Genomic DNA, 20,119 nt, shown 5'->3' on the forward strand with positions numbered 1-20,119 from the left:
GAAGGCATTAGGGTGTGTGAAACAAGCTCAGAAAGTCTCCGTTCCTCAAGAGACTGGGTGATTCCTTGGGAAGAAAGGACTAGAAATTAAGTCATGGTGGTTCTTGGCATCAGTGATTGGTTAGCCCATGCTATTCATCTCTGCTGAGTTTTCTTCCTTTTCTTCACAACTGTCCCCACGTTGAACCTCACAAAGTTGTATGGAAGATGATCAGTCAGGGCAGATGTCTGTGGACAGATTATCCAGCAAGACTCTGAGTCCTGGGGAATGGGGCCAAAGATGTCTGTGGATAGATTATCCAGAAAGACTCTGGGAAAACACGACCGGACAGCATTTTACTGCGTGGGAGCCAGAGGTCATTTCAGAATTACGGAGACAGACAGGTGAGGTGTTCACAGTGGTTAACAACACACATTCAATCTGATGGTTGGGACTGGCCTCCTGACTATTGAAAGCACAGCTGTTGGCCTCCAGGAATGGGTAAGTTCCCACCACCCATAGTCTCACCATCTGCAAATGGGAATGGTTCACTGTACTAATCCTATTAAATCATTTAACTATGAAATGATATAACATGTCTGAAGACAGAGAGTTAAACAGCCAATAATAGTAGCTATTATTAATTGCTATTTAAAAATGCTAGTGTATTTTTCCCTTTTAATAAAAATTTTCTAGTAGTGCATGAAAAGTTTTCATTAATAACTATCAAAATAGCCAGCAAAGCAGAGTCCTGTTTTGCAGAGAGGCCAGCTGGGGCATCATTTATTTCTGCGGAATCGCTGGGGTTTGGAGTTCCTTAGATCTTCCATTTGTGTCAGTTGGATCTTCATTTTGATAATCCTGCCTCAAAGAATTCCAGCCAGTTAGTGAAGCAAGTTATTCCTTTTCTAGAACCACCCAGGAACCCTCCACACGGGATCCCTGCCCTTCCTCTGTTTGACTTCTTAAAATAGTTTCTGAAGAATTTGACCACAACTGAATCAAAACTAACCAGCCTGTAATTTCCTGGTCTGTCCCCATGGCCTCTCCTTTAAAATAAAACACACACGCAAAATGGCATTTCTCTGGCCGATTTCCAGCTTCTTGGGGTTTTGACTGGAAGAAGCTCGAGGATGTCTGTGGAAGGCGTTCTGCTCAGTCTCTCCTCACTTCTCCGTGGGAGAAGGCTGTGGCTTGTGTGGGGCTGCATTATTCCATGTTAGCTAAATTAAGCTGTTTTAATTTTTTAATGAAAAAGTTGCTGGATACTGTTCTTTACCGTTCCTCCATTCTAGTGCATGTGAAAATAAGGCAGCACACACTCAGTACATAAACTACAGACAAAACGAGCTACTCATTCATATAAAAGCATTTGCTATGAAAGTTTAAGAAAATGTGAGCAGATTGAATTCATCCATGAAAGGCGCAATTAAAACATATTTGGATCTTTTCGGGGAAGCCTTTGCAAATATTGGGATTTCAGTTCTGAATCATGGGAAGACTCTATTTACACTGGTTAGTAATATTAAAGGTCAATGAATTTTTATTTTTGTAATGTAGCCATAGCCATTATTTTGAGCATTTTCTTTTAGTTTCTCAATCTCACGGAGATGTAATTCACAAGCAAGTGAGTGCTTCTAATTAATACATAACACAAAAGTTAGTCAGAAGCAAGAGTGACCCAAAAGTCACACAATAGCTAAATCAAAATGTTTTAGAATAAAAACCTAGAGGCGCATTTTAAAACAGAATGATTATGATGGGAATCCCTGCGCCCAGGACACTGTACCCATGGATATTTGTTATAGTAAATGTTTGCTGGGCTGATGAATTAACCACAGATGTTAATACGGGACTAAAACTGTTAATGGTGGAAGGGAGATGCATTTCCGAAAAGACTTTCCCACTCAAATTTTATAACATAGCAAACATCCTAATTTGTTGTTATAATACAGGATAATCACATTTAGAACTTCCGAAATGTTAAAGATGTTTTTATTTCTCAACAAACATTCCCATTCAAATTTTATAACATAGTAAACAGCCTCATTTGCTATTACTACAAAGGATCATCATATTCAGAAGTTCTGAGGTGTTAGAAATGTTTATACAATAGAGAACATTTCTAATCTGTTTCTATCTATATCTATATTTATATATCTGGAAGTCATTATTGAAGTGTTTCCAAACAGATGAGTGTTTTCAAACAGGTCAAACATATTTACAATTAGAAACTGCTATTTGTATCCTACGAGTCCACATGCTAAAAAAGTTTTATATTTATTCCTTCCCAGCACCTCATAGTTTTTATGATATTAATTATCTAGCAAGTTTCCATTCAAAGCAGAAATGAAAAGCAACAGCCAGTGTTCAGCTGCACCACGTTCTTCAGCTTAGCCATGGCTAAAATATCTTTACTCTGTCTGGCACTTTAAACTATAATTTGCCATTTGTTTTTAAAGAAAAAGAAGATGTGAAAATAGGACCAAATATATGGTGACACATTATATCTGTTCCATGGGGGCAAAAAGACAAGAAATGCCTAACCCTGTTATTTCTCTGTGCCCCCATCTCTACCTTAACATTTTCTATAATTACTGCTATAAATATTTTTCTGAAGCTTCATTCTTTGGAAAGATCATTTTCAAAAATTAAACATAGAAGACATGATACATTCTTGGGTTTGGAAAGATGCAAGCAATATACTAGAATTAGCTCATGAAAGTGAGTATCTCTGTAGATTTAATGCAAGGTGGAAAAAGCTGAAGATTTGCTCCCTGTGCAGGTCTGGCTGAGGAGGAAGACCTTCTTCCCCTGTTGGTAATACACTTCCATTAGCTATTGCTACACATGCTTGCTTTGCTCTCTGCCGACTTTTGGCTGGCGAGCATTAACCTCAGTTGCTCCAACTAACCTCTCAGGTGGCATTGCTGCCATGTGCATGGATTACCTCTCCCTCCCCCCTGCAAACCACTCCTTTCACCTCTCATGTACAAGGATGACTTTCTGGGGGAGTAATCCTTTCCAATCAGTTTTGATCCATTTATTTAGCACCTGCTCAGATGATTTCAACGCAGACACAAGGGGCTGGTGCTCTGGAAAGCACTGCTAACAAGGATATTAAATTAGATTGTGTAATTGTTGGTTCTTAATTGCTCAGAGTTCTCTTACTGCGTCACATGCTTTTATCTTCAATAAATTAACTTCAATCCATGGCTCGTTAGACACCCAAAATCTCAACCAGCAAATCAAGGTTCTTTCCATAGCTTCAGAATCTCCTAAACTATATTAATAAACTATATTAATTAACAAATGGCTCTGGATGGAGCATCACTCTGCTGAAAGCGTTTTTAAAGTATTTTTTTTTTCAGAAGCAAATGTGAATTTTAAAAAGCACACTGATTTCCATAGGCAGAGTAAATGAAAAGTATCCCTATGTGGGAAAAAAAAAGATTAGACAGAGGATCTGGATTGTTACTGAAGCTGTCCCTTTGCTCTGAAAAGGCAGGGTGCTTGTCATGTTAATAAACACTCAGAGTGAACATCACAGAAAATTTAAATAGATCCTAATTTGGCAATTTTTCCCCCTTGTTTTGATACTTACTTGTGACTCTGTCTCTTTCCTGGGCCCTATTCTTGCTACAACATTAAAGATTCTACCATAGAACCACCCTGACTACATTGCCCTGGATATTGCAATTTCCATAATATAATTTTCATAAATAAGGGGACTTAATATATTTATCACAACTCTTCAAATATACCTATGAGCAGCTCCATCCCTAAGGAGCAGAGGAAGCTTTCCAGGTTTACCCCAACACATGCTATAGTGGCTTAGGAGGTGTGTGTGTGGGTCTTTAACTGTCCCACCCACAAACCTCTGCGCTCTGGGGGCCCTATGGTCCATGCGGTACCTTCTTTTCATTATCCCGTCTCTGCTGGTCCTTGGATTTAATGTGGAGAAGCTGAAATTTCAAGAGTTTCCCCATCAATGGTAAGGTTAGTTTCTCTCCAGTATCCATGATTGTCTTTGCTGCCAGCAATACCTAGAAAGAAAAACGGTTATTAGGAAAGGTGACACTAAACAACCAACTAAAGAGCACACATGGAGGGACCCATGGCTCCAGCTGCATATGTAGCAGAGATGGCCTTGTCCGGGATCAATGGGAGGAGAGGCCCTTAGTCCTGTGAAGGAAGCCTCAGTGTTCCAGTGTAGGGAAGGCCAGAACAAGGAACCCAACAAGGTGGGTTGATGAGCAAGGGGAGGGGGGAGAAGATGGTGGGTTTTGGAGGGGACAAGAGGGAAGGGGATAACATTTGAAATGTAAATAAAGAAAATATCTAATAAAAAAAGATTTATTAAAAAAGGAAAGGCAACACTTTATAATCTTTTATACAGTCTGTCAGTGATAAGAGGATAACATGGTGCTTTATGCTTTGTGATATTTGTCTTAATGTAAAGACAGGTTGTTACCAGGCAAATGCATAAATGGGAAATGTGCCCAGGACCATCAGGGCTGGTCATTTCATTATCATCTCTGTCTTCAGCAAGGTGGTGAACACTTTGTACAGTGGTGTCAGACTCTTAGGACTGTGCTTAGTAGACACCGGCAAGGTCCCATTTGGGATGACTGGCAGGTCGCTTTCATGCAATAGAAAGACTGGTGTTGTTTGGAGTAGCTGGCAGTCCAAACTGTCAGTCTTTGACTTGTTAGGATGTTATAACTGGATCTAGTTTTATAAAAGTGAAGTATAATAGTGAAAATGATTATGTGGCCAGTCCTTTATTGCTTGGTGACCAAATTCAGGTGAAAGATAAAACTGCTTGACACAGGGGCTCCCTGCGAATGTTGCTCTGCCCCCACCCTGCCCCCATCCCTTGCTGCTTAATGTTGATCCTGTTGGTATGTGGACTAATTGGGGTGAAATGAGGTTATTGAGTTTTCTTTTGGTGACGACAGGCACTAGGAACATACAGCTGTATTGTCCAGATGTGTGGCACTGACAGCCTATTTTATGGCTGTGTTTTTTACAGCTTGTTTCCCCTAAATTTCACACAACTCTCTAACATCTGGGCTCTTTTCCTTGGAGCCCTATAACCACTTTATTTACTGCAAAAAAAAATCATGTAAAATATACCATAAACATTGTTACGTGTTTCTCTGTATTCCTGTTATCTCCCTAATAAAGTCCACTTCTGCCTGAAGGATGGTCATAGACGCAATCTAGTTAAAGATTTTTCAACCTTTGTGTTTTTTTTTTAAGGAGCATCATATTTATTTATAACCTCAGGATGAATTAGGTGTTGCCACAATGTTCTGACATATGGCTTCTCTCCCCCCAACCCTTGGAGCAATCACCCCTCCGGTACATATGGTGTCAATTTCAGGCCCTCGATCCCAGACAATGACCGTGTGCACTGCTTCTCTGGAGCTGTGTCTTGTCTGAAGCTCACATTAGTTCTTGGGTCAGGGTTTCCATGACCAGTCCAGTCTCTTTGACTTTCCACTCTGCCAAGGGAAATAGTTTAAAGAAAGGGAGGTGCATATTTTGCTTTGAGCTGGAGAAGGCCCTGTGGATCTTCAAGTGCCAAAAATGTAATTGGACCTTGTAGAGACTATAGAGGGTCCTGCTCTGCATTGCACAGTGAAAAACCCAGGAAGAGGGTGTCTTTAAAGCTTTCCTTTCCAAATGCCAAAGGAACAAACCAGAAACCCAAAAGCTGTGTGAGTGTTTGTATGCATTTATGCATGTGTGAGCGCATCTCTCTCTCTCTCTCTCTCTCTCTCCCTCTCTCTCTCTCTCTTTGTGTGTGTGTGTGTGAGAGAGAGAGAGAATGAGAGAGAGAGGAGAGAGAGAGGAGAGGGGGGAGGGGAGGAGAGGAGTACTCCCCAGAAGCACAGCGCTTGCCTCTCGTGGCTTACCTTTCTGTCCAGCTGGCACACAATATGAAAAAGGCACGATGTCTGTGATTTTAAGGATCAAGAAAATGGACAGGACACCTGCAGATACTCTCCATTTATCCATGACCAGACTTATCTGGGAGATTGCTAAGGAGATTGCTGCCTGGAACTTACTATAAACTGAAGCTGGACCCAACCCCAGGGGTGGGTGTCACTATTTGGTTTGAAATATCTTTTTTTGATAGTGGCACTGACAATCAGGCTGCTTTGTGACATCTGGTCCAAAATATTCAAATTTGGGGTTTTAAAGCTCACAGCAACCTGGTGTGGAGCATTCCTATGAAGGACAAAGATCATGTCGGTGTTAAAAGGAGTTGGTGCTGGAGTGGCTACCTAGAGTGGCAGCATAGTCTTTTCCCTGGTGATCTGTGAAGACAGGATTCTTGCTTGTGCCCAGAAAGGTTTGGAAAAATCTGCCTAGTGTCACAGTATTGGATGGGATGTAACTGTGCATGCTTTGTAGCCTCTTGACTCCAGGAGTCCATGGGTATTATCTCACTGGGTTAAAATGTACTAGAAACACAAGCAAAAGTTCCCAGAGAGAAACATTTTACAAGCTGTAAAAGTTAGTTTGCATATCTGAAAACCTCATAATGCTGGGGTTCAATAAAAACCTGTCCTGGCAATTAAAGTAGCAGTGATGCCCTACTCTTGATGTGGAGAGATGGGTGTGGGAGACTCCATGAGCTGTGGATGTGAAGCAGGAAGAGTAGAAGATGATGTAGCCCTGTGGACTGCCTCCTCCAGGCTGGCACTGGTGGTCCATGTGGAAACCACTCAGTTCTACACAGCATTGGCATCAGCAAATGGAAAAGCCTAGACACGCCCGCCTTCCAGGCCTTCTCTGAAGCGATGTGACTCCTGTGACTCCAGACATGGCTGTTTGGAATGACCTTAGGATAATTACTGAAATTAAAGAAAACAAGTTTGTGCCAACTTAAAACTTGAGACTGAGCCTTTGCTTGTGGCATGTGGGCCAACCCCAGGAGAAGCAGCAAAGAAAGGTCTGTACAACCACCTGCAGTTCTTGCTTTCCACACCGTTACTCACACACTAAAGTCAGAAGCCAGGTTTGGTTTCAGATGAAGAATCCTCAGAGGACCTTTGTGTGAACGATTCCTTCTAAGGAATTAAACATTGAAAAGGGGGTTGGGATTAAGAGATGGCTTTCTTTTTTACAGAACAATTTGGAAAGGCTTCATTTTCCTGCCCGAAGAATCAAGATTCCAGCTTCCAGGACTCTAAAGATTATTTGCCCTGGAGTTAAGGTTAATATGCGACATATATCTAGGAATGTATATCCTTTGGGTGTGTGAATTTTTGGCTGGGCATCTCACCTCCTTTCATGAGAGTGTATGTGTCAGCAAGATAACAAGGGCGAAAAGTATTGAAAGCCTTGATGGAACACAGCAGAAAGAAGATGGTAGCAACCAGACAAAGATCTAAGCTTCACAAACTGGTCAGAAAAATCGTCATATATAGGTGTGAACCCAGGCACTCATCAAGTCGAAGTGTCAAATAAATGTGCCTGGCTTGAGCCCAATGTGAGCCAGAGGGGAGAGTGGGATTCATTAAGTTGGCGGAACTGTGGTGGGGTTAGGTCTTGTAGTCTTCAGGAAACTTCACAGGTCAGGGATGAAGAATCTGCCCACATAAGGAAGCTTTGAGTGGAATGACTGAATGTGAACTATTCTGGGAAAGGCCATTGTAGAAGAATGCCAAGCATTATGGTGGGGACGGGACATGTTTATTGCATGATGAGTGCTTTGGATGTGTGCATGGATGCCCTTTCTCCTAGGATGTTTTGTGATTCTGAGCACACTAAAGACCAACATCTGCCTCTGCATCACTGTGCATGGCAACTCCATTATATTTGCCATCTAATGTTTGAGACGACAAACATAAAACAAAGAAATCAAAACTTTAACTTGTCTGGGAATCAACCAGGCTCACTCGCAAATACTAGTGCTCCCCCCAAACCACTCTTCTTTGTGCCACCTTCTCATATATTCAGCACAGGCATCTGCCTTCCTAATGCTTAGAGTTGGTTCATACATTCCCTTCCATGGGAACTGGAAGGATGGATGGATCAATGGATGGATGGATGGATCAATGGATGCATGGATGGATGGATGGATGGATGGATGCATGGATGCATGGATGGATGGATGCATGGATAGATGGATGGATGCATGCATGCATGGATGGATGCATGGATAGATGGATGGATGGATGCATGCATGCATGGATGGATGGATGCATGGATGGATGAATGGATGGATGGATGGATGGATGGATGGATGGATGCATGCATGCATGGATGGATGGATGCATGGATGGATGAATGGATGGATGGATGGATGGATGCATGCATGCATGCATGCATGGGAGAAAACTATGAGGTTTCTGCCTGATTTTCCCAGTGTGCCTAACATATGGGGCAGCTTGTTCACTGCAGAACATGCACATTTGCTCTCAAGTAAGTTCTGAGGATGTATATAGATTTTAGAATTTTAATTCAAGTTGTGGAGGAGAGGACAAGAAGTAGCTATGGTGGATGTTAGAAAGCCAGGGGAAGCCATTTTCTTTCAGAAGTTGTAAATAGTTATAGATTCCCCTGCAGGGAAAGATCATTTGGTTTGAGAGTTTCCCTGGAGCCTATGGGATTTTGCTGTAACTGTGGCAATTTACAAAACATGACTTTATATTTAGCCTCATTTCTTTGGGCAGATGACTTAGGATTGGTTGGATTAATCTGCCATAAAAGAACAGAATCTCTGACTAGAGATAGATGAGGGCCAGGCTAGCACAGAAGCTCTTTTGAGTGAGCAGGCTTTTGTGCAGGGAGCATCATCAAATGTATATCTAATTTTTACTATTACCTTTTGGGTAAATAATTTTCTCAGTGTATGATTGATTCAAATAAGGAAGTATATTATCCATTTCCATGGCAAAAACATAACAATAGTAGCGGAGTCTGTGCAGTTAAAAGAGAATATTTCCCCATCCCCTGCACCAGACCCCTTTCTAGACATAACCACTGTGAGACAATCCATACCACACACAGCCTTCCATAATTCCCTATACATGCACAAGCTCACCTCTCTCTCTCTCTCTCTCTCTCTCTCTCTCTCTCTCTCTCTCTCTCTCTCTCTCTCAATACTACAGAGCAATAGTGTTAAAAACTGCATGGTATTGGTACAGTGACAGGCAGGAGGATCAATGGAACAGGATTGAAGATCCAGAAATGAACCCACACACCTATGGCCACTTGATCCTCGACAAAGGGGCTGAAAACATCCAATGGAAAAAAGATAGCCTTTTCAACAAATGGTGCTGGTTCAGCTGGAGGTCAGCATGCAGAAGAATGCGAATTGATCCATCCTTGTCTCCTTGTACTCTCTCTCTCTTGATCCTTTCTCTCTGTCTCTCTGTCTCTCTGTCTCTCTGTCTCTCTCTCTCTCTCTCTATATATATATATATGTGTGTGTGTATCTTATATATATATAATATATATATTATATATATAGTAGTCTTCTCTTGCATGTGTATGTGTGTTTGGTCATTTAACTAGGTAGACATGCAGAATATGTTTTTCACAATAAGTGTGTATGTATTGTTATAATAGTATTTTTGCTCCTATTAAAATTTCATGGGTCATGATGGGTGAACTGTCTTCATGACAGTACTGAGATTTAAACGATGAACACCAATAAAGACTAAGCATGACAAGTGATATTTTCATCCTAACTACCAGCTGCAGTGAGCTCCCAGTGGTATCTAACTATGTCATAGGATGGAGGCTCCTGAAAGGATTTCAGGAGAGAAGAGAACAGGGGAACAGCCGGATGGATGAGGTGTGTTACTAGCTGGCTGGAGCGACTGCTCAGTTCATTCAACTCTGTGTCTTACCCCACTTGGAAAGATCATGGACCATTTTGAGAAAGGCAGAAAAAAAGAAAAATTTGGAAATTATGTGTGTGTGTGTGTGTGTGTGTGTGTAGTTACAGAGCAGTGGGCAGAGGACCTTAGAACTAGAAGTAGAAATCCTGCTTTTCTTTACAATGTCTACAAGATCACACAGAAGTAGTCTATGGCAAGTACTCTATAGCTTCCAAGCTTCCTTCTGGTTCCTTCTGATCTCTTCCTTCATTTCCACTGCATTTATTGAGTGTTGACTGCATTTCAGTCTTCGCATTGCTGGTTCCTTCATGTGTCTAGCCTACCCAGGTCACATTCTTTAAGTAATGAATAATTTCCAATGAAGCATAATTGGAAAAGCAGCTGGAAGGACAAAGGCAGCGGTGGGAAAAAAGAGGAAAGGAAAAAGAACAGGAATGACTGAAACACATTTTCTCACTCCAAGAAGAGGAAAAGAAAATAATCAAGCAATATTAAATTGTCTATCCATAAATTCAAAGGTGACAGACAAGGTGGGTTCTGTATAGATCATAATGTCTACCCAACTCAAATGGGACGTTATGAAAGTGCTCGGGCCGTAGCCTGGTGAGAAGTTCATAATGATGATAAATACCCAGAGCAGGTGACTCCCAGATTATTTTCAGCTGTCCATAATTAAACTGGTATCCATCTCTCCACAGTGTCAGGGCTGTGAAGTAATTCCAGTCATTGGACTCTTTACATCTGTGCTGAAATGAAATAATATTTGGCAGTAACAAGGACTCACTGAAGCTAAATAAACAATCCCTTTCAAGACTATATAAAAGCTAGTAACTTAATAACATTTGACAGGGATTAAGACCTCTTTGGGGCTGGAAGGAAGTTTCAGAAAGCAGCAATAACAAATATGTGAAAGGTAGAACTGATCCTTGCTTTAACAGACATGTATAATTTGAAATGTAATGAATCTCCCCAGAGAGATGTGTATTTTGAACATCTAACAGATACAGTCCATGTCAAAAAGCACATGCCTTCTGGAGAAACATTCGTGGGGGCTACTCTAATATAAAGAAGCAAAGAGAAAAACCTTCTGTCTATTAAGGAACATTTTGTAATGTATAAAATGTATAACGATAGGGTCCAATACAACAGTGCACAGAACGGAGGACAGGCAAGCAAGCACTTTAGGTAATGTAGCACCTAAAGTGTTAGCACCATGGCAACTTGTGGGCATGATGCATATTTATTTAATATTTATCATTTATTTGTTATTTATATATGTGTGTGCCTGTGTGAGTTTATGTGCATCCCATGCATTCAGGTGCCCAAGGAGTCCAGAAGAGGGTGATGGATTCCTGGAACTTGAGTCACAAGCAGTGGTGAGTTGCTTTTTGTGGGTGCTGGAGACTGGACCTGCATCCTCTGCAAGAGCAATGTGTTAGGCACGATTTCTTTTATTGTGACAAAATGCCATGAACAAAACCAACTTGGGGAGGAAAGAACCTGTTTATGCTTCAATTCAAAGACCACAGTCCATCACCATGGGAAGTCAAGGCAGAACCTGGAACAGAGGTCTTGGCTTGCTCTTTATGGACTGAGCTGCCTGCTTTCTTATATAACTCAGGACCACCTGCCTAGGCGTGGCACTACTCACAGTAGGCTGGTCTCACACCCATCAATCATTAATCAAGAAAATGCACAGATTTGTTTACAAGTGATCTGATGCATGCATTTCTCAACTGAAATTCTTCCAAGATCACTTTAGCTTGTGTTAATTTAACAAAACCAACCAGGACAAGCAGTGATTGATTTTACCTGCTGATCCATGTCTCTCTCTCTCTCTCTCCCTCTCCCTCTCCCTCTCCCTCTCCCTCTCCCTCTCCCTCTCCCTCTCCCTCTCCCTCTCCCTCTCCCTCTCCCTCTCCCTCTCCCTCTCCCTCTCCCTCTCCCTCTCTCTCTCTCTCTCTCTCTCTCTCTCTCTCTCACACACACACACACACACACACACACACACCATTCTTGGGTTGAATTAAAACAGAATGTTTTTTAAAGAGCAGAATCTCATTAGATAGCTAGGCTCAAACCAGCATGCCTGTGTCTAACCAAGATTTCCTTCCAAGACCTGCTCATGGCTCCAGGTAGGTTCCCACTGCTTTCCTTTCCTAGGACTTTTCCCTGTTGCACTTCCTTTCCGTGTTCAGGCCTCGGGCTCTCACACTCATCACACCTCCCTTTGGGCCACTCCTTTTCTTGATCACCCCACAGGTCCATCGTCACCTGGACGCTAACATCCGCCATCGTAACTTCACCATCACTGCCCACTCTACTAAGTTCAACTCCTTCCATGTCCCAATTTTGCTCTGTTTTTCTCCACAGCCTTTGTCTTTTCTGTTACCACTTGTCCACAATCCAGTAGCAGACCCCAGGAAAGCATTGACCTTTCCCTTTTATTTTTTCGCTGATAAAAATTCAAAGCTATAAGTGGAGATGGCTATTCAATAATTGTTGGATGTATCAAATGAGATGTGTCTCCCCACTTGGCTTTCCCTGTCAGCCTGAGGTTAACAGGGGTTCTCTGGAAGGGATACTCTTGTGCTGTATACATAAACACAGAGCTCTGTCCAGTGGCTGAACTATCCTTGTGTGCAGTCCTGGCCATGTTCCCTTTTACCTATCCAGCTGCCAACGTGGGCATGCTCTTGGTAATGCATTAACATGGTCCAAAAGCACAATCTGTCACCAGTGGGGCTTTTTCAGATCACCCATGCATTCAGAAGCATTCCCAACTCCTTGGATTTGCAGACAAGCTCTGCAAGCTTTTGCAAGAGAGAAGCTCTGCGCACAGCAGGAGCTCAGGTAGTACCCATCACTGGGATCTCCACTGGAATCAGCATCTTCAACAGGCCTTCTGGATGATATTGAAGAATGCCACATCAGAGCTGCTGGCAGCGGGAGGTAAGATGATAGAAATGGAGAAACTCACACCAAAGAGCATTCCACCCTTCCCACACTCCCAAGATCCTGAGATTGCTGTCCCTGTCCTATTGGTGTAGGTCTCACTTGTATTTCTCTTGTGTCCACTCCTGCAGTTGAAATTTTAGTAGTTCTTTGGGTCTGCTCCTCTTGAAGCATGCTGTGAGGCTTCATTGGGCTGGATATCCTTTTTGGATCTCTCATAGCACCTGAAATCTGCTTTGAAATTACTTAAAGCCAACATTCCAGATCCTGAATTCCAACAGTTGGTGGGGCCTCCCATTATCTCAGAGAGTCTGAGAATGAAATCACACTCTGATAAATTCCATACTTAAAAGGCAAGGCCAATGGAAATGTGTCCACATATCCAGCTAAGATAGTTTGCTTATCAAATTGAGGATTAGAAATTTAGTGTTGAAGAGGGCGAGGTTATATTGGAATTGTTAGAAAGAATGTGAATTGGCTCAAATTGCCTCTGATGCTTTTTGACAATATGTGTCAAGAGATTGGAAAGATTTGTAGACTTTGACCTGGAATTTCCAGTTTATGAAAACTCTCATAAGGAAACAATTATAAGTATTGGTAAACAGTATACATTTAACAGAGATGAGAGGAGTTAAATATATTCCTGAATAGAAGCATACTTTTCATCACACTTCCCAAATATGGATTTAGACAACACTAACATCATAATGTGTGGAAAAAATAGAAAACATATAATTTCCATTTTAAAAAGAGATATAGTGCTCTAAGTAGTATAATATTTCACAGATATATTTAAGTATCTCTCAGTACATAACCTATGGTTTTACTATATTTTCCTAATTATCTATAATTTCTATAACTAAAATAGATTGCTATTATATTAAAACAGTTTACCACATACACACACAACCAAAATACTGTATAACGTTTAATCACTGTTGATGGTGCTAGCCTCCCAACCTCCCACAGACTTCCTGCACCTCAATCCAGTGTTGCTGCCCAGACAAGCCTTCCCATGCTCCTAGGTCCTCTGTGTTTCTCAGGCCTAAATAGTGTGCAGCACATTATTTAGAAGAGAGCAGTAGAGCTCCTTTATAACCCAACCCGGGTCCACCTGATGGGCTTCCATGGGCTGTGCCTTCCTGCTTGCCCTCCTTCAGTGCCAGGAAAGTCCACTGTTTGGACGATCTTGTTCTGGCTGCTTGATTGCTAAGATTCCTTTCTAGCATTACTTCATAAGTTGTCCACTCCATTTTCAACACATTTTATTAAGCCCTTTCTGTCAGAACTTAAGAAAGACACAGGCATCATTCTGTGTACTCTCTGTGTCTCTAACAACTTCTTGGTTATCAAGTGGTAAAAAGATCGCTCATTTCTATTTATTTTTCATTAGCTTACAAGGAACTTAAAGGCCGGTGCTAGCTTTGTGATCGACACATGTAAGCAACCAATCGCATAAGCAAATAATGACATGCATGCTGGGTTAAAGAAGTATCATAAACATCTCCCAGACATACTCAACAACCTTGTGCCCTATAAAAAATGGGCATCTTATGCCAAATGCCTACTGACATGCAGCTGCTCCTGCTGCCTTTCCCTCATTAGCCTTGCAGGAAGACTAGGAAGTAAGTTGTGTTGCCTCACTAGTTCTGTTATGAGTGTGCCGGGGGTGCGCTCATGCTCTGTTTCTGTGTCTCTCTCTGTCTCTGTGTCTCTCTCTGTCTCTGTGTTTCTCTCTGTCTCTGTGTCTCTCTCTGTCTCTGTGTCTGTCTCTGTGTCTCTCTGTCTCTGTGTCTCTATCTCTCTGTTTCCTGTGTCTCTCTTTGTCTCTGTGTCTCTCTGTCTCTGTGTCTCTCTCTGTCTCTGTGCCTCTCTGTCTCTGTGTCTCTCTCTGTCTCTGTGTCTCTCTGTCTCTGTGTCTCTCTCTGTCTCTGTGTCTCTATCTCTGTCTTTGTCTCTGTCCCTTTGCCTCTGTCTCTCTCTGTTTCTGCCTCTCTCTGTCACTGTCTCTCTGTCTCTCTCTGTCTCTGTATCTGTCTCCCTGTCTCTCTCTGTCTCTCTGTCTCTGTCTCTCTCTGTTTCTGTCTCTCTCTGTCACCGTCTCTCTGTCTCTGTCTCGCTCTCTCTCTCTTGTTCTCTCTTTCTCTCTCCCTCCCTGAGTTCTGAGGGTCCGAGCTGGAGCTGCTACAAGCTGCTTTTCTGCCATCCTCATGTGTCCTCTGCCCCCATAGCCCCTTTCTGAAGCTCCTCTGTTCTTTTAATGCTTGTCCCATTTTCTGATCAAGTTGTTGACGGCTTGGCGGTGGCAATGTTAAATGGACTGAAGTTCTTGGCTTCAGTGGTGACAGTTTAAACCCTCACAACTTAAGCCACATGCAAGTCCTGGCATGTCTTTGAACTGGAAGCACTGTGCTTGTGAATGTATCTTTGTCTGATGAGGTGAAAACTGTGACTTCTCATTTCTTCAGGTTGTGGATATGACATTACTGTATGCAGACCCTGATGTTTAGGGCACAGTGGCCTTTTGCAACAACTTCCATTTTGTCAGTACATATTCACTGGTGCCATATTTACCCAGGTAATTATTGTGCGAGTGCTGGGAGACAAATGATACTTATGGTTAAGAGTTATCTATCAAATTCTGTGCAGCTTCTGATTATAACTGTCTTGGTATTAAATAATATTTTTTTCCGGAAAAAAAAGAGAAAAAATGGATTGGGTGTGGTAGCACATGCTTTTAATTCCAACACCCAGGAGGCTGAGATTTCTATTATTTCAAGACTATCCAGGTCTACACAGTGAGTTCCAGAGCAGCCAGAACTATACAGTGAGACCTTTCCCCTGAATCAAGTTTCAAGTGATTCTAGAGATATCTAAAGTTAATGTCTGCCAATTTACAGTTTTCTTTCCCCTGCTTATTTTGGCTTTCTGTTATGTTTTATAAGTTTATGCAAAGTGGTCAGTGTTCTATGTGAAAGATTCCCCCCCCCCCACACACACACCTTTTTGAAGAATCACATGAATGATAGATAGTAAAACCTGACCCATGTTTCTGAGGCTAGCTGTGTTTGGCATTTTTCCATTAATGGTTAAAAAGAAAACAAGAAAGAAAAAAAATACCTGTAACTTTTTCCTTTATGTTATGGCTAAAAATAAAATTTCCATTTGCATTCATGCAATTTTACAACCATTCCCAATACCTAGTTCCAGAACTTAGGTATTTATTTTTATTTTACATGTAATGAATGCTTGCCTGCATGCATGTCTGTACACCACATGCGTGCAGTGCCAGCGGAACCCAGGAAAGGGCATCATATCCCAGGAACTGAATTACAGATGCTTTTCAGGTTCTGTGGGTGCACTGGGAATTGAACTTTCCAGAAGAGCAGCTCCTGTTTTTCACCGATGAGCAGTCTCTCCAGACGTCTCCACACTGACTTTAAGATGAAGGGAAACACTTTTCTGGATCTACTGGAAAAAACTCCTAGAGCGTACTCCTTTCAGGGATGTCCAACTTTTTGACAGTGATCAGACACTGTTGTGTATACAAATGTGTTGGGCTGTATTCACAGCAGTCCTGTGATTTGTACAGCCCATAGGTAGCAGGTGGACATGCCTGGATGAGCAAATTTAAACAGATTAAAGTTAACTATCAACTTCTTGTCTGCAGGCGCTGTATGCTGGAGAACTTGAGGGATCAGGGTGCGCACTGGGTTTGGATGAAGATCTAGCATGAAGTGCTGACACTGCCAGTGGTAGGGCAGGCGCCTGGCTCCTTCCCGGTCTGCTCATCTGCTTGAAGACAGTGGCACCAAAGTTGCTTTGCCAGCAGCTGCTAGGATCAAAATGTAATTCTATGTGGGAAAGTAATTTGCGGTCTAGGGGAAAAAAAATCTTTCAAATGTGAGTTATCATTATTGTATTCTGTTTTAAAATTTTATTTATTTTTCTTTTTTAATGTATAGTGGTGTTTTGACTACATGTATGGTTTGTGCGAAGATGTCAGGTCCCCTGGAACATGAGTAGTCATAGACAGTTGTGAGCTGCAGTGTGGGTTTTGGGAATTGAACCTGGATCCTCTGGAAGAGCAGCCAGTGTGCTTAACCACTGAGCCATCTCTCTAGTCCGTATTATTGTATTCTTGATGCTCCCACCCAAGATCATTGACTATTTGGTTCAGAAAATACGGTTTTAAAAAAAGCTGAGTGAATGAACACGGGAGACACTGAGTTGAGCTTTAACACACTCCCACCAGGGTGATATGCTGACACTGCTCCTGTTGGCTTGCAGGGTTACCTTAACCCCTCTGTCTTGCTAACTCTTCTCACACCACTGGGGCGCAGGCATATCCCCTGGGGAGAGCTAGCTTTCCCCTGATTCATAAATACATGCTGAAAGCAGAGCGGATGTAATGGGCTAACATTCCACAACTGCAGGTTCATTTCATTTAAAGTAAGGTTTTATGGACAGTTTCCCTGAACTCCACAGGCGGGTGTGGGGGCTATTTTTGGACAGGCAGACTATACAGCACCTCTTAAATCACATCACACAGTGATGGCCTCTCCACCTCCATGCAGGGCGGGCCTGCATTCATAAAATGGGGTTCTGGCAAGACTGAGTTTCTTTTCTGAGCCTGATGAGTAATACTCATCACAGCCTTTGGAGAAGGAAAGCACCGTACAAACGCCTAATACATTTTCCTCTGTTTTCTGCAAGGAAAGGGGAAAGTGTGTGTGTGTGTGTGTGTGTGTGTGTGTGTGTGTGTGTGTGTGTGTGTGCATGCTCCTGTGTTTGTTTCTCCAATGGCTGAAGAATACTGAAATAAGCCACTATAGGAAGCCCCTGACAGTGTTCTGTGATGGTTTTGTGTGGGAAATTGAAACAAGTTGGCAAGAAGAATTCTTTCTGCATAATTCAAAGCAGACATTTTACTGGAGGAAAAGCAAATCAGAAATTTGCTGTCAGCCTCTGAAATTTTATTAGTTACAAAAGGTAATATATTAGTCCCTTGCATCCAATCCAGATAGGGCCTCCCTTTCTCCCTGCTCCCTGCCATTCTAAAATGAACCTGAGAGCATGCATGCAATACAAGATCAGCTTCTCACAAAGGATGTAGGACTTGGTGTGACCTGGGACTGTGTCATACCTTATTGTCCCCTGACCTGCTTCTCTTTGGCTCTAGAGAGGAGTGAAAGGATAAAAGCGGGACCTTGGAATGGCTGAAATAACTAGATGTTGCCAATAAAAGTGTAATCTGAGGAATTGTTTCTTGACAGCCGTGTATAATCCCAGGCCAGTACTGATTATTTTGGGTTACTCCTGACAATAAGAGTGTGTGGTGTGCTTATATGGGTTGGGAAGCATAGGGCCATGTGGGCTCTGCAGGCTTCCTGGTAGCCTAGCTCACTGTGAGAGTCTGATAACTTCTAAACAGCCTCCAAATAAAAGTGAGGTTAAAAATGTGAATTTTAGCAAAAGGGATTATGAAACAATTTCAGTTTTTATGCATAAGATTTTTATAGAATTGATTTCCTTTGATGCAAGATACTAAAGTCATAATTATATTTTATATTTATATATTTGATATAACATAGAGACAATGTTATATATAATGCTACAAATATGGCTTGAGTGATTTTTTTTCTTCAGGTGATGACAATGTTGGAAAGGATATGGAGAAAGAGGAACACTCCTCCATTGCTGGTAGGATTGCAAACTGGTATAACCACTCTGGAAATCAATCTGGAGGTTCCTCAGAAAACAGATCTACTTGAAGACCCAGCAATACCACTCTTGGGAATATACTCAAAAGATGGCCCATCAGGCCACAGGGCCACATGTCCCACTATCCCACTATGTTCGTAGTGGTCTTGTTTGTGACAGCCAGAAGCTCTAAACAACACAGATGTCCCACAACAGAAGAATGGATACAGAAAATGTGGTTCATTCACACAATGGAATACTACTCAGCTATTAAGAATGAGGCCATCCTGAGTTTTGCAGGCAAATGGATGAAACTAGAAAATACCATCCAGAGTGAGGTAACTAAGACCCAAAAGGACATGCAGGGCATGTATTCACTAATAAGTGGATATTAGGCAGGAAAAAAGTACAGAATACCCAAGATACAGTCCACAGAACTCAAAAAAGGTCAACAAGCTGAAATGCCAGGTAAGGACCCCTCAGTCCTACTTGGGAGGGAGAAGAAAGCAACCACAAGGAGGGGGAACCTAATATGGTATTGAGTGGTCTTTTAAAAGTTTATTTTCTGCACATGATTGTTTCGCCTGCATGCATTCCTGCGTGCTAAGTATGTGTCTAGTGCTAATGGAGGCCAGAAGAGAGAACTTGTTCCTCTGGAACGGGAGTTATAGATGGTCGTGTGCTAGGATGTAGGTGCTGGGAATTGAATATTGGTCCCCTGGAATAACAGACAGTGCTCTGAACCACTGAGGCATTTCTCCAGCCCCATGGAGAGTATTTTTTGTTGTCAGTGTGTGTGTGTGTGTGTGTGTGTGTGTGTGTGTATGTGAAATGGATGAATGAATTCAAGAATATCTTTGTGTAAGATGCATTTATTGCCTCTAATATTTGCAGTTCATTTAAAAATACTTATTTCTATAGTACATACATGCACGTATGGGTGTGAACCTGCATGCATTCCCACACATGTGTACTGTGACACACGTGTGGCAGCCAGAAGGCAACTCTCAGGAGTTGTTTCTGTCTTTATATCATATGGGTCCTAGGTCCTGAACTCAAGTTGTCAGGTTTGTGACAAGCACATTTTACTTGCAGAGCCATCTTGCCAGCTTAACAGCACTTTTCCTATAAATATAAGTGACTTTTTATCCAATGGCTAATTTTTCTAACTAGTATCGGTGTTTGGTTTGGCACTTCTTCCTTCCCTTGTAACTGAGGATGGAGTGAAGAGTGAGGATTGGGTGACTAGAGGTCACACTCCAGATAGACAGAAGCATGAAAATTGCTACCACACTTCAGTTGCAGCTTTGCATTCTCTCTCTCCTAGGAAACAGGTCCTTTGGTATCCGTGCTGCATCTTTGACAGTTTTGGTGTGGGTCCTACCCCTGCTTCTCTCCTTGGTCCATTATCCACTGTCTGGGGACCATTACCCTTTTGGCTGGAACGTAGGAACAATAATGAGGTCAGCCACTAGGCTCAATGAAGAACAGACTCAATTAGAACCAGGGTTTAAACACAAAACGTTTATAGCACAAGCTATTAAAATGTTTCAAAATGACAGAAAACAAACGCACTGTTTACACAGCTATTAAGTATGAGCGCAGGAGGGAGGAGA

At 42.0% G+C, this 20,119-nt stretch overlaps 1 protein-coding gene across 1 annotated transcript in view; it reads right to left on the bottom strand.

The window, feature by feature from the left end:
• Spag17 (sperm associated antigen 17) overlaps positions 1–20,119 on the bottom strand; it is a 206,915-nt gene that overhangs the window by 135,263 nt on the left and 51,533 nt on the right. The window contains exon 4 of the mRNA XM_052178557.1: positions 3,894–4,025. Coding sequence (XP_052034517.1) covers positions 3,894–4,025 — 132 coding nt within the window. The remainder of the gene's footprint in view (positions 1–3,893; positions 4,026–20,119) is intronic.

This window comes from Apodemus sylvaticus, chromosome 4, assembly GCF_947179515.1.
Source record: "Apodemus sylvaticus chromosome 4, mApoSyl1.1, whole genome shotgun sequence".
Classification (NCBI taxonomy): Eukaryota; Metazoa; Chordata; class Mammalia; order Rodentia; family Muridae; genus Apodemus; species Apodemus sylvaticus.